This window comes from Saccopteryx leptura, chromosome 3 (genome assembly GCF_036850995.1).
Source record: "Saccopteryx leptura isolate mSacLep1 chromosome 3, mSacLep1_pri_phased_curated, whole genome shotgun sequence".
Lineage (NCBI taxonomy): Eukaryota > Metazoa > Chordata > Mammalia > Chiroptera > Emballonuridae > Saccopteryx > Saccopteryx leptura.
The window spans coordinates 33,998,087-34,017,685 of record NC_089505.1 but is presented as its reverse complement, the minus strand read 5'-3'; the positions used below and the strand labels follow the sequence as shown (position 1 = coordinate 34,017,685).

The window sequence follows — 19,599 nt, the reverse complement described above, 5'->3', positions numbered from 1 at the left end:
CTTCTTTTCTTCTCTCCAAAGAGGCAGGTTGTGCAGGGAGTCAAGCAGCCTGAAAGAGCCCTTTTCTCAAGACTCTCCTGTCCTGTCTGGTCCCCAGGCTGCGTGGGGTTTATATTTCCTCCCCCTCCCCACTGTGTGCCCTGCACTGGTTCTGCAGACCTGGCCGTTTTGGAAGATCGCTCCACGCAAACCATTTGCCCAGGAACAGGTATAATGTCAAAAATATAAGGTCAAGGGGGCTTACAAAGGTAGGGTATCTTGGGAGACAACCAGGAAAGCATGCTGACCTCACCAAAGAACTCCACCTGGCAAACAGTCCGGGGGGGGGGGGCATCCCTAGGAGAGCAGGAGCGCTCGGAGTAGACACAGAGCCTTATTTTTGCTAAGGTTAGCAGTTTGCGGCAGCAGGACATTTATGGGAACATGTCAAGCAGGGACACCTTGGCCTGGGAAGCTATTTATAAAACAGCTCTAGGGTTAGGACCAAGACTAAGGCAATCCCCTACCCTTGGCTCTCTGACAAATTCTAAATCACTTTGCCTAAAAGTGGGAAGCTCCAGGAAGAGCCATGGTTGAGTTGGCCCTTGGCTCCCAGTGGGGAACTAAGAAACTCTGTTTGCTGTGACAGAGAGCCAGGGCCAAGGGGAGCTCCCAGAGTGTGCGCTCCAGCCAGCCAGCCTCACTCGCCACTGCTTCCGCATTTTCTCTATTGCAATGAAAAGTGCTTTAGAAACGCCACATAGGCATTTTATTTTGATTCTTTTGGGGTCTGTGGTAAGCCAAGACTTTAATGTCTTTTTGTGGTCCCTGAAGTGTTTGAATGACTTTATTAAGTGAAAAGGGGCTGTTTGTTAGCTACTGTGACATTTCCACATTTTCACAGGAAGGAGAATTGCTCATTTGGATCTCAGTGGAAAGTTCCCACGCAACAAAACAGGTACTGAGACCATCTAGATTGTTAGGGACGACCTACAGACCATGTCGCCTCGTGGCTGTCTTACTGTCCTATTTCCAATAGGGCTAATTCTGATTATTCAGCTTTTGTAGAAAAACGCACCGTCGAATGGCAGTGATGATGGTGCTGGTGATGGTAGCAGTATTTTAAAAACATATCTTGTCACTGTGTCATATTAATTCTGGGAAACTTTTACTGCATTTAAAGACAATTTCTAGTTTGTAAACGCCAACTGATAGAGAGAAACAGAGGCCCCACCTCAGGGTTATTTCCTCCATTCTGTCCACAGGTACCTTTACTTCCCCATCGACTCCTGTGGTCCCATCACGCCCCAGACCGCTGGTTTGAAAGGACTAGATCAGGGCCCTCCACAGAAGACATTCTTCCCATGAACTAGGCCCCACTGTCATTCAGACACACAGGCTTTGAATAGAGAAAAACTGAATGGTGGGAACGGCACTAACTCGATGCCTCTCAGAAGAATGCAAACAACCAGACTTGAAACCAGAACTGATCTATGTATGAGCTGTGTGATGGGAGGCCATGTATTCCATGGACAAGAGCTTTCTCTTAAAGACCAGGATAAAAAGTCTTCCCTTGTGAGGATTAAACAAATTCTATTTTAAACATTTGAACACAGACAGTACTCAATAAATATTTGTTTTTCTTTTCTTCAATGATCTAATTTGCCCCAGTTACATGAATAGCTGACCACAGAATGCCAGGAGACTCCCCAGGGCCACACCGATTTATTTACTAAATGGCAGAATTTAGTAAAACTATTTATTATTTCATTTCAGTAAATGGTACCTTGGGGCTTGAAGGTAGGTAAGGTGAGCTCCCAAACTGCTTATTTTGTGACCAGTTAGATTGCTTAGCATCCAGATTGGAATAACCTTCTCTCAATTCCAAAAGGAACAGAGTTCTTATGATTATAAAAATGAACACAAAGCACCAACTGAACACTCTGTTGCAGTTTAACTTGTTCCGTATATACTTCTAGAAACCACATTCAGTTTACAAAAGTTGGAAACAAATACTTTCTGTGAATGACAGAGGGTGAAGACGAGGACAGCAGATCGCCCAGGTTCAAATCCCGGCCGTGCCGCTTCCTACTCTGCCCTCTCAGCCTCCATCCTCAGCTGTAAATGGGGGATACGATCACCCACTCCCTCGGGTTGCTATGAGGTTTAAGTGAGTTAACATGTCCTCTCTATTTTAGTGGCAGTAATCTCATGTTCTGCAAACAAACAAACCAACAAAACCACTGCTGAGGTTGTCCTATTCTTTTAAATGGAAAAAGTAACAGACACCTGTCTACCCAAGACCCTCCACCCATTTTTTAAAACATAACACGCAGCAAAACTCCAACACATTATCAGCAAGGTATCTTGTTGAATTCAAAATGCTTCAACTGTTGCTACCAAAGATCAAACAACTGGTAAGAGTTAAGTTAAGTTGTTAAGTTAAGTTAAGTTAAGAGGTGCCAAGGCAGTGACATGGCAGAGCTCATGAGCTGACACTGAGCAGGTTTTCAAGATGCCCACATCATACTAAAAATGTAACAAGTTTTACCCCACATCCGTGGTTTAAAATGTCTCATATTGAATTTGCAGGCATACACATACATGGTCCCTCCAAAAATCATGTGCTATGAATTGTTTTGTTAAAAGACTTACATGCTGTGAAGCTTGGGCATTCAAAAGTAAAGTACACTCTTACTGTGGAAACATGGTCACCAAAGCGAGACCTTACAGGGAAAGGCGAAATGGGTGGTGACCAGCAAAATAAGCACAATTCACATTAATAAATATGTGATTGATTCCAAAGTATATAATATTTCCCTATAGAAAGAGAAGGCCATCTTTTGGAATTTCACATATTGAATTCTCTGGAACATTGGTAATAAGTGTGCTTTAAAAAAAAAAAAGGTTCCTAGGAATAGACACCTTACTACAAAATATTTTAGAAATTCATAGGAATTCAAAACACATGACATATTATATGGCATGCTACTAAAAGTTCTGCAGTAAACTTTGTTTACACCAAAATGTTAGAACACAGAACCTTTTTTAACAGAGCACCTAATAACAGTGTTCTGTACACAGTTTGGGAAACAAAAATCTAATAATTGGGCTTATTTTTTTGAAGAATCTTTGCTTTAAGCAGATTAACAGAGTCCTAGTCTCTATGGAGATGTATAAAAGCTATTAGAATGAGCCTTGCATTTTATGGACACATAGCCTGGACTGTGTTTTCAACTTTCAGGCTTCAAACATAGCTCAGAAAGGGGGTGGCGCTGACAGGCAGTGGCACAGTGGATAAGAGTGTTGGCCTGGGACGCTGAGGAACCAGGTTTGAAACCTCAAGGTCTCCAGCGTGAGCATAGGGTCACCAGCTAGAGCGTGAGATCACAGATATGAACCCATGATCACTGGCTGAAGCCCAAGGTTGCTGGCTTGAGCAAGTGGTCATTGGCTCTGCTAGAGCACACCCCCATCAAGGCTCATATGAGAAAGCAATCAATGAACAACTAAGGTGCCACAACTGTGAGTTGATGTTTTTCATCTCTCTCCCTTCCTGTCTATCTGTTCCTATCTATCCATTTCTCTCTTACTAAAAAAACAAAAGGGGGGGGGGACAAGGTGATTAGGAGTACCAACCAACCCCTCTCCCATAGTCAAAATTCACAAAACTTTTGACTCCCCCAAAACTTAACTACTAATAGCCTACTGTTGACCCAAAGCCTTTCCGATAACATAACAGTTGATTCCAACATAATTTAATGTTACATATGTTATATACTATATCTTACAATAAAGTAAGGTAGAAAAAGGAAAAATGTTAAGAAAACCCTAAGATTCAACCTGTGAGTTTCTTCAAATTGTCACAAATCTCCAAAATATTTTCCTATATATTTATAGAAAAAAAATCCACGATGCTCTGGCCAGATGGCTCTGTTGGTTAGAGCATCGTCCTGACGTGCAGATGTTGCTGGGCGATCCCCAGGTGAGGCACATATAGAAACAGCTCAATGTTCCTGCCGTTTTCCTGTCTCTCTCACTGTCTCTCTCTCTCTCCCTTCTTCTCTCTCTCAAATAAATCAATAAAAAAAATTTTAATACACATGTAGATGAACCTTTCTCAGTTCAAACCTGTGTTGTTCAAGAGCAAACTGTAGTTTCTTTCCTTTGTCTACAAAATGGAGAAGATGCGATTTTCAATCTACAGGTTAAGAATGGAAACATGAGTGAAAAAGTAGTTCTCTAAAGGACCCTAAAATCTTAGGAATTAAGTCATCTGACAAAGCATCACCATCATTTCTACAGAGGTTCTCACAAAAACAATGGCAGCCCTAAATGGGAGATACAATGTGATTTTTTTAAATGTAAACATATTCTAATCTTAAGGTACTGTTTTAAAATTTTTCCCTTCTTCTCCATCCCCCAGAATTCAGAGGTTGTCCTAGACATTAATCTCCCTCTTTGCTTTGAAGAAAGTGTGGCAAGAAGCAAATACAGGTTAGTAACAGTTATAATAGAGCACAAATTTGTAAACCAGAAAGAAAAGAAATACTAAAGTGACATTACTTAGGTAGGAAGGCTCAGTGATGACAGTTATTGAACGACTGTTAAATGTAACTAATGTATTGGGAGTAGAAAAACGAAATAACCCAAATATTAGTAATCAATTTTATATAGCTTCGAGGATATCTTCCATGTGTACTACTATAATCTCAAAAATATTATGTGCTCCCAAATACTACATCTGTGTCTAAGAGTCCCTTAGCATAAATATAACTGGATGGATGTAAACAAATAAGGACCTCTGGCAACTCTGCTGCTATCAGATAGAGGGAACATTTTCTTTGCAAGGAGTACTTCATTTTTCAGGACTCTATTCTTCCCAAATTCTAATTTATTCTTTTTTGAAAAATATTTTCAAGAATCAAGCATAAGCTTTTGGTGGGGAAAAAAAACCTTATACTAAACTGCAAATAATAAAAACCCAACCCTTCCAAAATATCAACTATCAATAAAAAAAATATATAGGATGCTGAATCTATCCATTGCTTAGGATAAAGAAAAATTAGGATGAAGAAAAATGCTTAAGGCATTCATGTTCTTGATGAATAGAAAGTAACACTCTACTATAAACTTACCTAACTAAGCAAAGCAAAGGGATATACACACAGGATGTGTATCTTACTAGTGGACAATTCAGAAGTCAAGCTCCAAGGCAAAGAGGTTTCTGAGTTATGGCAGAAGACAGTAATCCCAGGAAAGGCATATTGGGACAGATGCAGAGAAAGACTGGAATGATAACTTAATAGCTTATTGCTGATGATGGCTTCCTTATGCCCAAGCCATTCGCTCACTGAAAGGCAAGGCTTATAACTGCATGCTCTAGTATCTGAGCTGGCCAATGATGAACTTCCCAATACAATATAACCAAGTGGTACTAAGTAACTTCTGAAGTTAGGCCCTGAGAATTTTGGCAGGTTCTACCTAGACTTCATAGAATGTTCACTGTGGGGTAAGCCGGTAAGAATGTAGGAAGTCTGATTTCTCTGATACCGCCATGCTGTGAGGAAGCCCAAGCTAGTCATGTGGATGAGCTGCACAAGGAGAAAGAGATGATACAAACAAACCTTCATATAAATAACCCTAATGGCCGGCCCTGTGGTGGCACAGTGAATAAAGAGTCGACCTGGAACGCTGAGGTCGCCAGGTCAAGGCCCTGGGCTTAGCCAGTCAAGGCACATATGTGTTGATGCTTCCTGCTACTTCTCTCACCCTCGCCTTTCTCCCTCTCTCTTTTCTCTAAAATTAATAAATAAAATCTTCAAAAATAAATCAAAATAAAGAAGCCTAATGATCCTGCCTCAGCCCATCTTGTTTGATGGACCCCAAGAAACAACTTGATTACAATTCTCCAGAATGAAGAAAGATTATTTTAAACCACAAAGTTTTGGGGTGTCATATAACACAACACATAACTGAAACAACCACCTTGGCTTTCAGGATAGGGGTCACAGATCTCACCAGTAGACAGAATTTGGTGGGGGGAGGAGGAAGACTTACTCAGAACTTTAATAATTCTAGCTTATATATTTTACCAAAACCCAAATTTTTATGAGGCCTATATTTTTCAGTCACCTACTTCATTCATTTATTGCATGACCTACTAGCCCTCGTTTCTTAAGTATATAACCTTTTCTCTAAGAAACTGAAGCAAAAAATACACATAAACAATTATGTAAATATATCCAGCTTGTTGACACTGTGTGGTTATACTATAATACAAAATGATGTAGAAATGCTATAATTTAAAAAAATTTTCATCTGGAAATACTAAAGAATATATATCCACTTTTTAAATAAATAAAAAATAATAATTAATGCATTAGTTTAAAAAATATATACAAATTTTAATCTACCTCAATCCAAGTATCTTCTATCAGATGATGGATCATAGCTTTGACTGCATTATTTGGACCAGGAAAAAAATAAACAGATACACACTTAGTAACTCTAGTAAAAACATTAATTATAGAATAAGTTAGTCAAGTTACATGTTTCTAGACCACCTATAAATAGCCAAAGTTTCTTTCAACTTTCAGTTGCCAAATATCTTTACTTACCCAAACCAAATCTCAATTACTCAACAAAAAACTCTTTCAAAGTCTTATAACTCAAAAGAGAGAACTATGCCACAGCTTCCTAAACAGTACTGAAAATTTTGTTTTAGAATCCATTTAAATTAAATATGGGGAGCTCTTCAGAGTAGGAATTCTTTTATTTCTTTTATTCTGGGCTTATCATTTACAGCCAACAAAATTCTTCATAGTTTAGTCAAAATTTATAATTTTTAAATAACTTAAAATTTAAGAAATTCAATATTTACATATCTTTAATGGCTCACTAATCTACCCAAATCTCTTTCTAGGTAGGATTTTAATGTTATGCTATTCATTAACAATATATAATCCCTACTATTGCCGCAGAATATGAATGAAATATACCATATCCGTATAGCCAAACCATCCAAACTTCAACATTCTTGTTAATATGAATCCTAATATTTTTCTACACACTTCTAGTTTTACAGCAGCAAGATGTTAAGCCATTTATTTCCCAGTTTATTAAATTAATTATGTTGTATAGTTCTAATCTGGTTCAACTAGGATCACAATGACATATAAGTATCAATTTTCACTTTTGTAAATCTTCCAAAATAAATGACACATGTAGACAAGTGCATATCCCTCATGGAAGACAGGCATGTGTGTAGGAGACACAGCTTGTACAGCTCTCTGTATCTTGGGAAACACAGTGTACTACAGAGAGATAAAACTAGAGCCAGAAAAAAACCCCACTGTAAAGCCAGTAGCCAGGGCCACCATCACAGCAGCCCGGCCCATGCAGGTCCGCATTGGATTCAGACAGTCGGTAAAGAAACAATGAAGCCAAAAGCTGGTGGGCCATAGTCTTTAATCCTAGCTTGCAGCCGGTGGGCAAGTAAAAACACACACTGGGCTCCAAAACCCACTCACATTCAGTGCTCACAAAGCTACTGACTTACCCGAGTTTCCTAGAATAAAAGGTTTCTAGCTCACCAGCCTTATTCACCTCTGTTCCCCATCTCCTTCCTTCTCCCTGCACAAACTCTACACAAACTCTCTTCTCACTCAGCACTCCGCCATCTTGGCTGCTTCTCCTGGCCTCCTCCACATCGCCTTTTTCTGCTCTCTGCTGTGATCTCTCTGCTCTCTCATGCTAATCTCAGGAACTAACAGTGCAAGCTCCTATTCTGCCCCTATTTTATAGTGTAGAAATCCAAACCTTTAATCCAATATACACAATAGGGAAGTCTCTAATACAAAGTCACCTATCTGAGTCAAGATGGGATTGTACCACCCCACATCAAAAAGGGTGGGAAAGGCTTAATCCCAAAACCAAGCCCCAGGCTACAAGGATTCTGCCTGCCCACAGCCAGCCCCCAACACACATTAATATCACCTGGGCAACAGCCTCCACGTGGGCAGCATCATCTTTAACAAAGTGAGCATAATATATTTTATCTGCCCAACACCCACTTCCACTGTTCGATTCACAAAGGTCCTGAGAGGCAACGAAGAAACATTGAACAGTAACCCCCAACTTCGTTGAAGATTCTATGTGGGTCTGAAACATTTATTTCTAAACATGTTACTGGGAACTCATTTTCCCATAGCAACAATGTCCCAAATAAATGGTATTTGGGGTTTTCTAGCTAGCAAAAAGAGATCTATTAAAACATAAAATGTCACTATTAGAGAATTTACAGCTCCATGGGATTTGAATATCTTTTATGCTATTTTTCCCCTTATGGAAAATGACTTCTGCATTTTTAATCAGCCTATGTCTCCCTCTCAGCCCAGTTCACCATCTCAGATACTCCACTGAAAGTCCGCAGTCTCTGGGAGGTGGAAACTAACAGCTGCTCCCTGGAGCCAATTTTCATAAGCAGGAGTTGCTGAGTTCATAGCAGCTTCAAGTGCAGCTGCAGAGAGGGATTTGAGAAGGACTGGCTAAGCAGACAGAATTTCCTAGCCCAGGGCCCTGGGCCCAGAAGGCATTTAAAGTGAACTTATTTAATGTATGATACAGATGAAGAGAAAAATCAACAGTGCAGTTTTCAAATATCTGCACTAAATGGGAAGGGGGTGGGGCACAAGGGTGGGGGGATGGGGTGGGGGACACGTCCCCCAGACTCTCGTGCTATGCATATCACACCCCCAGCTTAGCTCTGATCCATGAAACATCGCTTCTTGGTTATGAGATCAAGAGTTGTTCATAAAGTACATAAATATATTTTAAGGGGAACAAAAGTAAAAAAAAAAAAAACTGTCCTTTTTCAAATACCTTACTTTAGCTATGGTGATTACTTTTATCTGCAAGGATTCAAATAACCTAAAGTCAGTTTGCTCTTTGAGAAACATGAGATTATTTTTTCTTGCTCTACATGACATGATTGTCCATCTTATTAAGCGTAACAAATGATTTAAAAATGTACATCTGCCCAACCTATAAAAAACTATTCAAAATAGACACCCGGGCCTACTGTTCAACATTTTTTTTTCTTTTTTGTATTTTTCAGAAGCTGGAAACGGGGAGGCAGTCAGACAGACTCCCGCATGTGCCTGACCGGAATCCACCCAGCATGCCCACCAGGGGGTGATGCTCTGCCCATCTGGGGTGTTGCTCTGTTGCAACCAGGGCCATTCTAGTGCCTGAGGCAGAGGCCATGGAGCCATCCTCAGCGCCCAGGCCAACTTTGCTCCAATGGAGCCTTGGCTGCAGGAGGGGAAGAGAGAGACAGAGAGGAAGGAGAGGGGGAGGGGTGGAGAAGCAGATGGTCACTTCTCCTGTGTGCCCTGGCCGGGAATCGAACCCGGGACTCCTGCACGCCAGGCTGATGCTCTACCACTGAGCCAACTGGCCAGGGTTCAACATTTTAAAGCTCCTTTTAAGGTACTTTTTGCTATGCTTACTAGTTATTAAAATAAATATATTGTGAGATATTTTTATAACTCATTTCACAAATCTTATTTTTAAAATTAAGAAGTTAGGCCCTGGCTGGGTGACTCAGTGAATAGAGAGTCATCCGGGGCACTGAGGTCACGTGTTCAAACCTCAGTCAGGGCACCTACAAGAAGCAATTAATAACACAACTAGATGAAACAACTAAGTGGAACAACAAGTTGATGCTTTTCTCGCTCTCTCTCAAATCAATAGAAAAATTAGAAAAAGTAAATAAAATTAAGAAGTCATACTCTATATGTATTAAAGCAAACATTCTCTTCCCAAACCATTTACAAGTCAATCTCAAAACTGCTTTCTAACTGTACTTTAAAATTAATTCACCAAGTAACCACCTTTGACTGCTCTGAATCATCATAGAAAATTGTTGTGCCGTATATCAAGAACTCTTCTAAGTACAGTACATATATTAACACATTCAAGATTCATAAACTCTTGAGTAAAGTATTATTATTCCCAGTTTGCAGAAGGAAAATAAACTGAGGCCCTATGACATTAAACAGTCTGTCCAGGACTCCAACCTGGACAGACTAGATCCAAAGTCTGTGTGTGTGATCACTACATCCTACTCCCTCTCACACCCATTTATTCATCCATCCATTCGTTCATGCATTCAAACTTTTATTACCTGCTTAGGGTAGGTCAAGCACTTTGCTAAGGCTCAGGTATAAAAGAAAAAACAAGTCAAGGTTTCTACCTCAAGGAGCTTACATTTTAATACACAGCATAAATGGTAAAAGGCAAATTAAATAATAAAGTTCAGCATGACAATTCTGGTTTGATGAAACAGCTAGGGAAAACTTAATATATTGGAGTGTAAAAGATGTATAACATACTCCTCATCTGTATATGTTTTCCAGTCTTCAAAGCTACACAGTTGATCTTTATCATTAACTTTGAAGCAGACAGAACATTGTTATGCTCATTTCATAGGTAAGGAAACAGATAAAGGTAGGATGTCCAAAACAGCTTAGCAAAGTTGCCACCTCCTGAACATCTTAGCAAAGATGCGACATGCCTTCTGTAGGAATCTGCCCTACCCACAGACTCTGCTTCTCTAAAAAGACCCCAAGTAGGAAGAAAAAGATGACCTGCAAGTGGTCAAATCATAGGATGCCTGGGGCAGTTCAAAAAGATTCACTGGGCAAGTCTGATCCCCCTTCAAAAATGTGAAGTTAGAAAACAGCAAGATAGGTCCGCTGGCTATAAGATGTAGACTGACAGAGGACAGTGCTGGAGCATCAGGCCTGACCTGTGGTGGTGCAGTGGATAAACCGTCGACCTGGAAATGCTGAGTTCGCCGGTTCGAAACCCTGGGCTTGCCTGGTCAAGGCACATATGGGAGTTGGTGCTTCTAGCTCCTCCCCCCTGTCTTTCTCTCCTCTCTGTCTCTCTCTCTTTCTCCTCTCTAAAAAATGAATAAATAAAAATTAAAAAAAAAAAAAAAAGAAGAAGCAGACAATGCTGGAGCATCCATTAAGAGCCATGCTCAAGCTCAGAATAAGGTTACGAGACTAGTGGGCAGAAAAGAATAGAGTCTGAAAAAGAGCACAAACATGCCACGTGACCAGTCACTGGGGAAGAAGAGAGGCGATGTTTCCCTTCCCTAAGACCCAGATGCCTGCAAGAAATCTCACTTAACTGTTCTTTTCAGCCAAAAAAAAAAAAACAAAAAAAAAAACAACTACCAAATAGCATGTGTAAAAGAGATGACGTTTCACACTCCCTTTCTGTACAGAAATTCAAATACTTAGTGAGCTTGAGTATAGGAAAGACTCCAGACGTAGTAACTGGTTACAAAGGCCTCTATAGTTTCTGTTTACTTCTTGAAAAGAAACAAAAACAAAAACGTGGGAGGGTAAACTTGACCAGCCCATAGATCACAGCCACAAACCTACAAGTCAAAAGGATTTCAGAGTTATCCAGACATCATTCCTCGGCTCCTTCCACCTTAATCCCCTCCCAAGACCTTTATTCATCCCCACTCTCCTGAAATAAGGTGACTTTGTATTCTCTATCCCCTTTTATCAAAAGAAAAGAGTCTTAAATATCAATACCAAATAAAACTTACAGCAAATCTTCTATCTCCAAGTATTTCTATGAAATGAAAGGTTTGGATCAGGACAGAAATCACCTGACATCACACCAAGCCTAGTACACCGTCCTCCCCAAAGCAGGCACGAAGAACATGCTGTTACCCTCTCCCCACCCCATCCCAAAACCAACACCACCCAAGCAAAACCCTGGATGCCTCAGGTTTCTGCAGTGCTGAGCTCTCTCCTAGTGACACCTCTAGGATGACAAGTAGGAAGGCTTCTCAAAACCCTACCGCAGAGCCAAATCAAGAAGAGGCAGGAGAGAGAGAAGGCGGCCAAGGGGGAGAGACCTCCCAGACCTCGGACCACGGAGCACAGGGAACTTGCACTTCAGACAAGTGCGGCCTTGGTCTTCGGGATATTGGGTTCTTTTTCTAATGTGTGAATGGTACACCTGCTCATAGCTTACAGGGAATTTGAAAATAATAGAAAAAAAATAATTCATTTTTGCTGGTCCAATTATCAAAAACTATTTAAGCCTATTGGTAATTGCTATTTAATCCAATAGCAATCATATGCATCATTAAATGCATTCATTTTTATGAGTTCATTTGCTGCAATATTCTTAAAAGCATAATAAGTACTATGAACTTAAAACATAAAACTAACAAATACAAACCTTTAAATAAGCACAAGCCTCACTTAGAAAAGAGCGACAAGGGTACCCGTGCAGGTGGACAGGGCCGGAATTGTGCCACGGGAAACAAGGAAAGTTTGCAGCAGTTTTTTGGGGGGCAGGTGTTCCTTGAGATGTATAGGCCCTTAACCGCTGAAAGGCATAAAGATAACATAAGTTTTATGAAGATAATTTTAAACAGGCCCACAAAAATCCCAAGCCTCACAGATGAGGGCAGTTAAAAGTCAAATACCATAACTCTAAATAAAAGTAAGACCTGCCCATTTGGTATATACTGGGTGTGACTTTTCACAATTCAAGAGGAAATTATAGATAAGGCTTCTAAAGTATACGATAAAGAAAATAGGTTTTTATGAAAGTACTCTTACGTAATAAAATGGAGAACTAGATTGATTTAGAAAATAGCTATCTATATAGACAGGTTACAAGTGCATTTGGTCACCAAATCCTACATAATTAGAATGAGAAAAACATGCCTTCAAAGCTAAGGTTAGAAAAAAATGAAAAGACATGTTACTTCACTTACTACATAATAGCACTGTAAAAAATAACTCTTTACCATTCCTTCCTTCACCAAAATATACATTATTTCAAATAATACACAAACTCAGAAAGAAAGAGCTCTATTCATAATATAGTACATAGGTTTTTTTAAAAAGCTGTAAATTCATGTAAGAACTCTGACCTCATTACAAAAGATGATGCCTTTTTCCTAATGCTTCTCTCAAGATACTTCCAGAGTTGCATGTCCAAAACTGAGCTTCAGCTCTGGCCCAGGCCACTGCCTTTCACACTGGAAGTCTTATCCATCTAAATCAATGGAGTTACGCAGGCCAAATCTTCCAACAATCTTTAACTAGTCTCGTGTTCTCATATACCACAATCATCAGGAAATCCTATAGGCTCTACCTTCAGAGTACTTTATTACTCACCAGCCCCAATGCCTAAGCAACTGACACGATGGCCCAAGCCTCCTGTGTAGTGTCCCCCCTTCCACAGTCTATATTCAATAAAACAGCCAGAGGGACATTTTAAAACCAAAACACGCCATTTCTCCCATGTTCAAAACCTTCCCCACTCACTGGCATCCCATCTCACTTTGAGCAAAAGTTAAATTCTTCAAGTTCTCTACCAACCTATCAGATGGACCTGTCCCACCTGTTTGCTGCTCCCTGCACCACCTACCCCCATGCTGGCGTCCTGCAGGGCTCCTGGCTCTTCTGGTGCTTGTTTGTTGCTGTTGGACTAGCTCCAGGCTTGTGGTTTCTACACTCCCTACCCTGCCTGCCTTGAAAGCTCTTTCTCTAACTCGGATCCCGTATATTTGCAGGGCTCACCTGCTCAGGTCTCCGTTTTCCACTCCATGTCCCCCTCTCCCACAGGCAGATGTTTGTCTGCACTATAGCCCCAGTTCCTAGGCAACTGTCTGACACACAGTAAGAGCGCAGTAATTATATGTAGAATGACTGAGTGACTGACCGGTTAGACATACTAAGTAAGTTTCTAGAACCAGAAATAGGTAAGACTTGAAACAGTCTAGACCAGGGATCCCCAAACTACGGCCCACGGGCTGCATGCAGCCCCCTGAGGCCTTTTATCAGGCCCCCACCGCACTTCTGGAAGGGGCACCTCTTTCATTGGTGGTCAGTGAAAGGAGCACATTGACCATCCCATTAGCCAAAAGCAGGCTCATAGTTCCCACTGAAATACTGGTCAGTTTGTTGATTTAAATTTACTTGTTCTTTATTTTAAATATTGTATTTGTTCCCATTTTGTTTTTTTACTTTAAAATAAGATATGTGCAGTGTGCATAGGGATTTGTTCATAGTTTTTTTATAGTCCGGCCCTCCAACGGTCTGAGGGACAGTGAACTGGCCCCCTGTGTAAAAAGTTTGGGGACCCCTGGTCTAGACCAAAAGCTAAGCATATGAAAATGGCAGTTCTCTTCCATTCAGCACACTGGGCAGTAGTGGTTCTTAAAGGAAGAGGGAACCATGAAGCCAGCAGCAAGTCCAGTTGCCAAAAGAGGACCCCCCCCACACACACTCCATCTTGCCATAAAAGTCAACATTTGCAGGCCTCAGGGTGGCCCACCAATGCCCTAAAGCAGGCCTGCTCTATAAGTGACTGTCACTAGTTCAAATTGTAAATGTTGCTCTAGTTCAAAATGATACTTCCAAGGTCTATCAAACTTCTGTGACCCAAACTTTTATACTATGGTTGATTTTCAGTAATGTCATTTTTGGTTAAGGACATGGGTCGTGTCCATGTTTATTAACACATAACAAAATATCTATGGAAAGTAACATAACATTTATATTGTATGTTGCAAGGTTCAGTAATGTCTATCCTTTTCATTTTTTAAACCTGGTGTTAAAGAAGGTAGCAGTTAGCTATGAACCAGACACTGTTTTGTGGGCTTTATAGGGATCATCCCACTTAATCCTCCCAATGCAGTGAGAGCTATTACAAAGTTCAATTTACAAGCAGAGAGTTGAAGAACTCAAGACCACATTGCTAATGAATGGCAGAGCTAGGATGCGAGCACAGGAAAGTTGGTCCCAGAGCTCAGAGTTTCGGGGTGTAAGTCACCAGGACACAGAGCCTCTGGGTTCTGTTTATCTAACACTTATCTAACACCGGGGACAAATGGGAGCAACAAAACAAGACCCCGCTTGATGAATGTCATACATTTATCTGTAAAAGACGCAAAAAGTATTTAATGTATCAACTAGAGTTAAAAGGTCCAATAAGAAGAAAAATATTTTTGACATCAATCTTAACCAAAATATTAGCAAAAATGAATACAAAGCAAACAAAATACTTTTTTCTTAAAATGGTAGGAAAGTCAAGGAAGAAGAGTTAGAATAGACAAATGCAGTATTCTTAGACAAACTGTTTTTGCAAAGGTAAACATTAAGAAATCTGCTTGAAAATTAACAAGTAAATAAAGTCTTATAAATAAAGCTACTCATAAAGCAGTTTTCTCTGCAAACATCTGACTATGTACAAGTTAGTCAGAACAACTGTTAGCATGTTTCTTTAAATCTTGATGTTTAAAGGAGGAAGTATGACCCAAAACATTGAAAATAGGATTCTGTAAATATTTGAGAAGTTCTAATTAAGACTAAAATAAATTCTTTTATCTGGCATCTAATGAATGTTTTCTGATCAAAAGGAGTAATGGAATGGAGGAATTTTAGACTACTGGGACTTACAAAAAGAATAACTACTCCCTACTATCTCAGCTTCCCCAACGACCAAATATATAAAATAGGACTTGGTTACTCTAAGACTAACAATCAAGCATTTTCTAAAAGTATCCTTAATCATATAGATAGCCCTTTACACTTTTCAAATGTCATATACATGAGTTCATCTTATTAAACTAAACATTTGATTAAATAATTCATTAAAATGCATATTATTTTGAAGAGATAAATCCTGCAATAAGCCCAATTAAATTTCTGTGGTCCCTCCAGCAACTTTTAAACAGATAGGGTTGGAGAGAAGGTATAGAATCTAACTTTTCCTCTTTTTATGAGTTTTGTTTATCTTGCTTTGGTTTTGCCTTTTGAGGAGCTTTTTAAAATAAGCATCAACCATCCGCCTTCTGAGGAGCTATACCTCGAAGCAGCTTCCCGCTAGCTGGCCAAGCCAGTCAGAGCCGAAGTCCTATGCATTCCTTCCTCCACCACCATCTTTAGCAAGTCCTGACCTCATCCCTCCCACCCACATCCAGTATCTCAACCGTTCCAGGCTAAACAGGGTACCTCCCAAAGTAACATGAAGCTTATCTAATAAATTATTCCCTGCTTAAGGGTAAAAGCAAATAAGAACTGGCTCTTCTCCATCCTCCTCACCTTTCCTCCCAGCCCTCAAACCAAGGCTCTCATCGTCTCCAGCCGATATAAATAACCAACCCTAGGACTCTAATTCAGTAGTGAGAATTTGGGGTCAGTATGGACAAGCAGTGTGGTGGCCAGCAGGGGAGGCACTTGGGATCAGACCCACAGGAGCGTGCACTGTGTGAGCAGCTGCCCAGCCGGCCACATCAGTCCCTCTGGATTCTGCTATAGCACCAGTTGAGGACGTTCAGTTCCTCTCGTTTGCTCTCTCTGCCCATTCAAGTGCAGGCCACCCACAGCAGGCTGCAAAACTATAAACACGGGATCAAGTCTCCAGAATTAGACAGCCCCAGGCAGAGGCCTGGAACCACAGATCTTGCAACAACCTAACTCATTTCGGGGGTTGGAGTCCTCAAGGTCAAAATGAGCAGTCTGGGCTCACTGTCTCTAAGTTTTTCCACTCTCACAATAAAGATCCAAGATTCAGCCCAGCTCCTCTGGCTACTCAGAAATAAAGTCCCAGGAAGATGTGTTAGATGTGCACAATTCTGGCAATTTTGACTTGTTATATAGACCCCAAGTTATGAAAGGTATGGGGTTGGTGTCACCGACTGCTTACTGCTGATAGGTTACATCAGTGTTCTACAGAAAATAGATGAAATCACCTTAAGATCTCTCACAGAAAGTGCTGAAAACAACAGAAAATGAAATGGTAACATACGTAAGGCACAGGAAGTAATTCCCTTTTATCTTTGGAAATGAATTAATTCCCAATGGAATACATAGTGTGGTTGCTACATGAGGAAAAGTTCTGGTCAGCCTGGGTATTTAAGGCAGAGCATGACAGTCATTTCTTTGACTTTTACTCCCCTCCCCCACATCTGGGGATTTTAAAACAAATGAAAGAAGGCATTATTTTAGCTTAAGGCATAAGCATAAGTCACAGTCACATAAGAACAAAGAAGGTTTTATTATCACATTAAACGTCAAGGAGGAAACAACTTACAACTAATTTAGTGCCTATCACAATTGGGTTAGCATTTTCTTTTTGCAAGTGTCTCAGTCAATATTTACAATTTATATCAGGTAAAAAATAGTCGGCTAGTGAAAAGGTCATTAAGGGAAAGGAGGAAAAATGTCCTTGGAAAAGAGAACAGAACAAAGTACACAGATAGGGGAAAGGTGCTGTGCGCCTTAGTTAGTGGTCTGTGGAACATTTGCTCTCTCTACCTATAAAGTGATTTAACATTAACCACGTTTCTCTGGCATCAGAGTACTGACTCCACACACACACACACACACACACACACACACACACACACACACACCCCTTTCCAAAGACCCCACCCCCAACACACCCACACACCCCTAAACCCACAAACACAAAACAATATGAAGCATACTGCCACAGGCCAGAGTCTTGGGCTTTTTGCCTAAGAAGTTTGCTTTCCGCCTGGAGAGGGGGAAAAAAACTTACTCTAACAACAACAGCTTGTACAGTGAATACCCTCCCTGCTGTTGGCACACTCTCCCAACTAACAGTTCCAGCGCTGAGCCTTGAGCCCATTCAAGAATTCCACCTCATAGGAAGTGTTGCAAATATAGTCATTTGATCTTTCAGCATTTGCAATTGCACCTGCTAAGCAACAAGTTTGACTGTCCTAGCCCCAGTCTCTCCTACCCATCTTGACCAATAATCATGAGGGCTGTTTCAGACCAGGACCAGATGAGATGCACAATACAGTACACGAGACCCCCTCCAAGCAGTTTTGCTGCTGCAGGCGGTTCGGTTCCACAGGCGGAGTCATTCCTTCCTCCCCAACCAACTTCCCTGTCACTTTTTTCCTGGAGCAGGTAAGAGGGTTTTGTTTTGTTCTCTGGCTTTCCAATGCCAGGGCTTACCTCGAGGCGGCTTCCTCCCCTCCCTGGCCATGGCTCTCCCCCACGGCCCGGTCCTTGCTGCTGTGGTGGTAGGCAGTTAGCACCACTCCCTGGGAACTGGAGAGCCAGTTCATGGTGAGAGAAGGGGCATAATTTCTGCGATCCTGACACTGAGAAGGGGAATGAAGTTCCTGGCTCGCCTGGCAACTCCGTTCATTAGCATCGGCCAGCCCCTCCTCCCGGGGCCAGCGATTCACACGGGAGGGGCGGGGCCTCACCACCCAGGCTCTCCAATGAGAAGAGCTGTGACTCAGTATTGTTACGGCCCTGGGCCATTCCAGTTTGAGTGACTTAAGTTAAGGGGTAGAGGTGGGGGGTTACTTGCTGCCACCACCCAGGAGAAATTCAGATCTGATTAAACGGCCAGGTTGTACACTCCTCTCATCAATTTCAGTACAAGCCGTCTTGGCTAGGAAACAATGAGTTACTACAGAGCCTTTTTTTCCCTTCCCAATTCCTGTTTCCATCTGATTATTTCTGCTACTTCGTGTAACATGAGTAAGGGCATTTCTTAACCCTTTCCGGTTCAGCGTTAAAATTAACTGTAGCAGGAACCAGTGAACCTGCTGCAAACGACGCAATGACAGGTCACAGGAAAGGCTCTCCCTCCTGCGTCTGGTTAAAAATGCCCGCATAAAAATGACTGTGTACCCTGCAATGTTGTCTTGTCTTCTTTCACATAAAAGCTAATGCCAAGTTTCAAAACACCCTTCAGTACCAAAAAGAGACATCTCTACCAACACATGCTACTGCTGAGAATAGAAAAAGAACTTAGCATTTGTTGAGTGCTTATATACCAGGCTTTCTTTGTGACAGTGACGGTTGTTTTACATGCATTCTCTCATTCAATTCAATTCAACTCACTATCAGACTATCACACACATAATCTATAACATAGGTATCATCATCTGTATTTTGCAAAGTATAAGGAAAGGGAAGCTGAGGGACAGGCTAAGTAACTTGTCTCCTATATCTTCATCGTTCTGTAACAGAAGCTGCACTTGAACAGAGTTCTAGACTAAATTCCATTCTTTTTAACCAACATGCTGTTCTTTGTCTTGTAAATTAGAAAATAAGCTCAAAAGTTATTTAAAATATGAGAGATATTTCTGTTCTTTCTCCCCTAAAAAAATTCTACTCTCTTCTATATACCTACTACTCTAATTTGATGTGGGTTTTTGATTATTGTTTATCTTTATGATCTCTCTAAAATTCCCCGTGGACAACTTTTCAACTTCATCATTCCATAAGCATACTCTTTACACTTTTTTCATTATTTAAAATTATAAGAAATAGTTACTTTAGACTATACTTAAAGTATTTAAATTTATTTTTTAATCCTCTCTTTCACATCTATAGATAACTGGTCAGGTAGCTCAAGTAGTTTGATTATCTATCATCTCGATACACCAAGGTTGCAGGTTCAATCCCCGGTCAGGGCACATACAAGAATTAACCAATAAATGCATAAATAAGTGGAACAACAAACTGATGCTACCCCTCTCTAAAATCAATGAAGAAAAAATTTTAAAAGCTT

General features: G+C 40.7%; 1 protein-coding gene across 2 annotated transcripts in view; it reads right to left on the bottom strand.

Annotated features, from left to right (window-relative positions):
* Positions 1 to 18,219, bottom strand: part of ARHGAP18 (Rho GTPase activating protein 18) — a 130,640-nt gene extending 112,421 nt beyond the window's left edge. For both annotated transcript variants that reach the window (XM_066373266.1, XM_066373267.1), the window contains exon 1: positions 18,024 to 18,219. In XM_066373266.1, coding sequence (XP_066229363.1) covers positions 18,024 to 18,136 — 113 coding nt within the window. In that variant the 5' untranslated portion in view covers positions 18,137 to 18,219. The remainder of the gene's footprint in view (positions 1 to 18,023) is intronic.
* Positions 18,220 to 19,599: the final 1,380 nt, after the last annotated feature.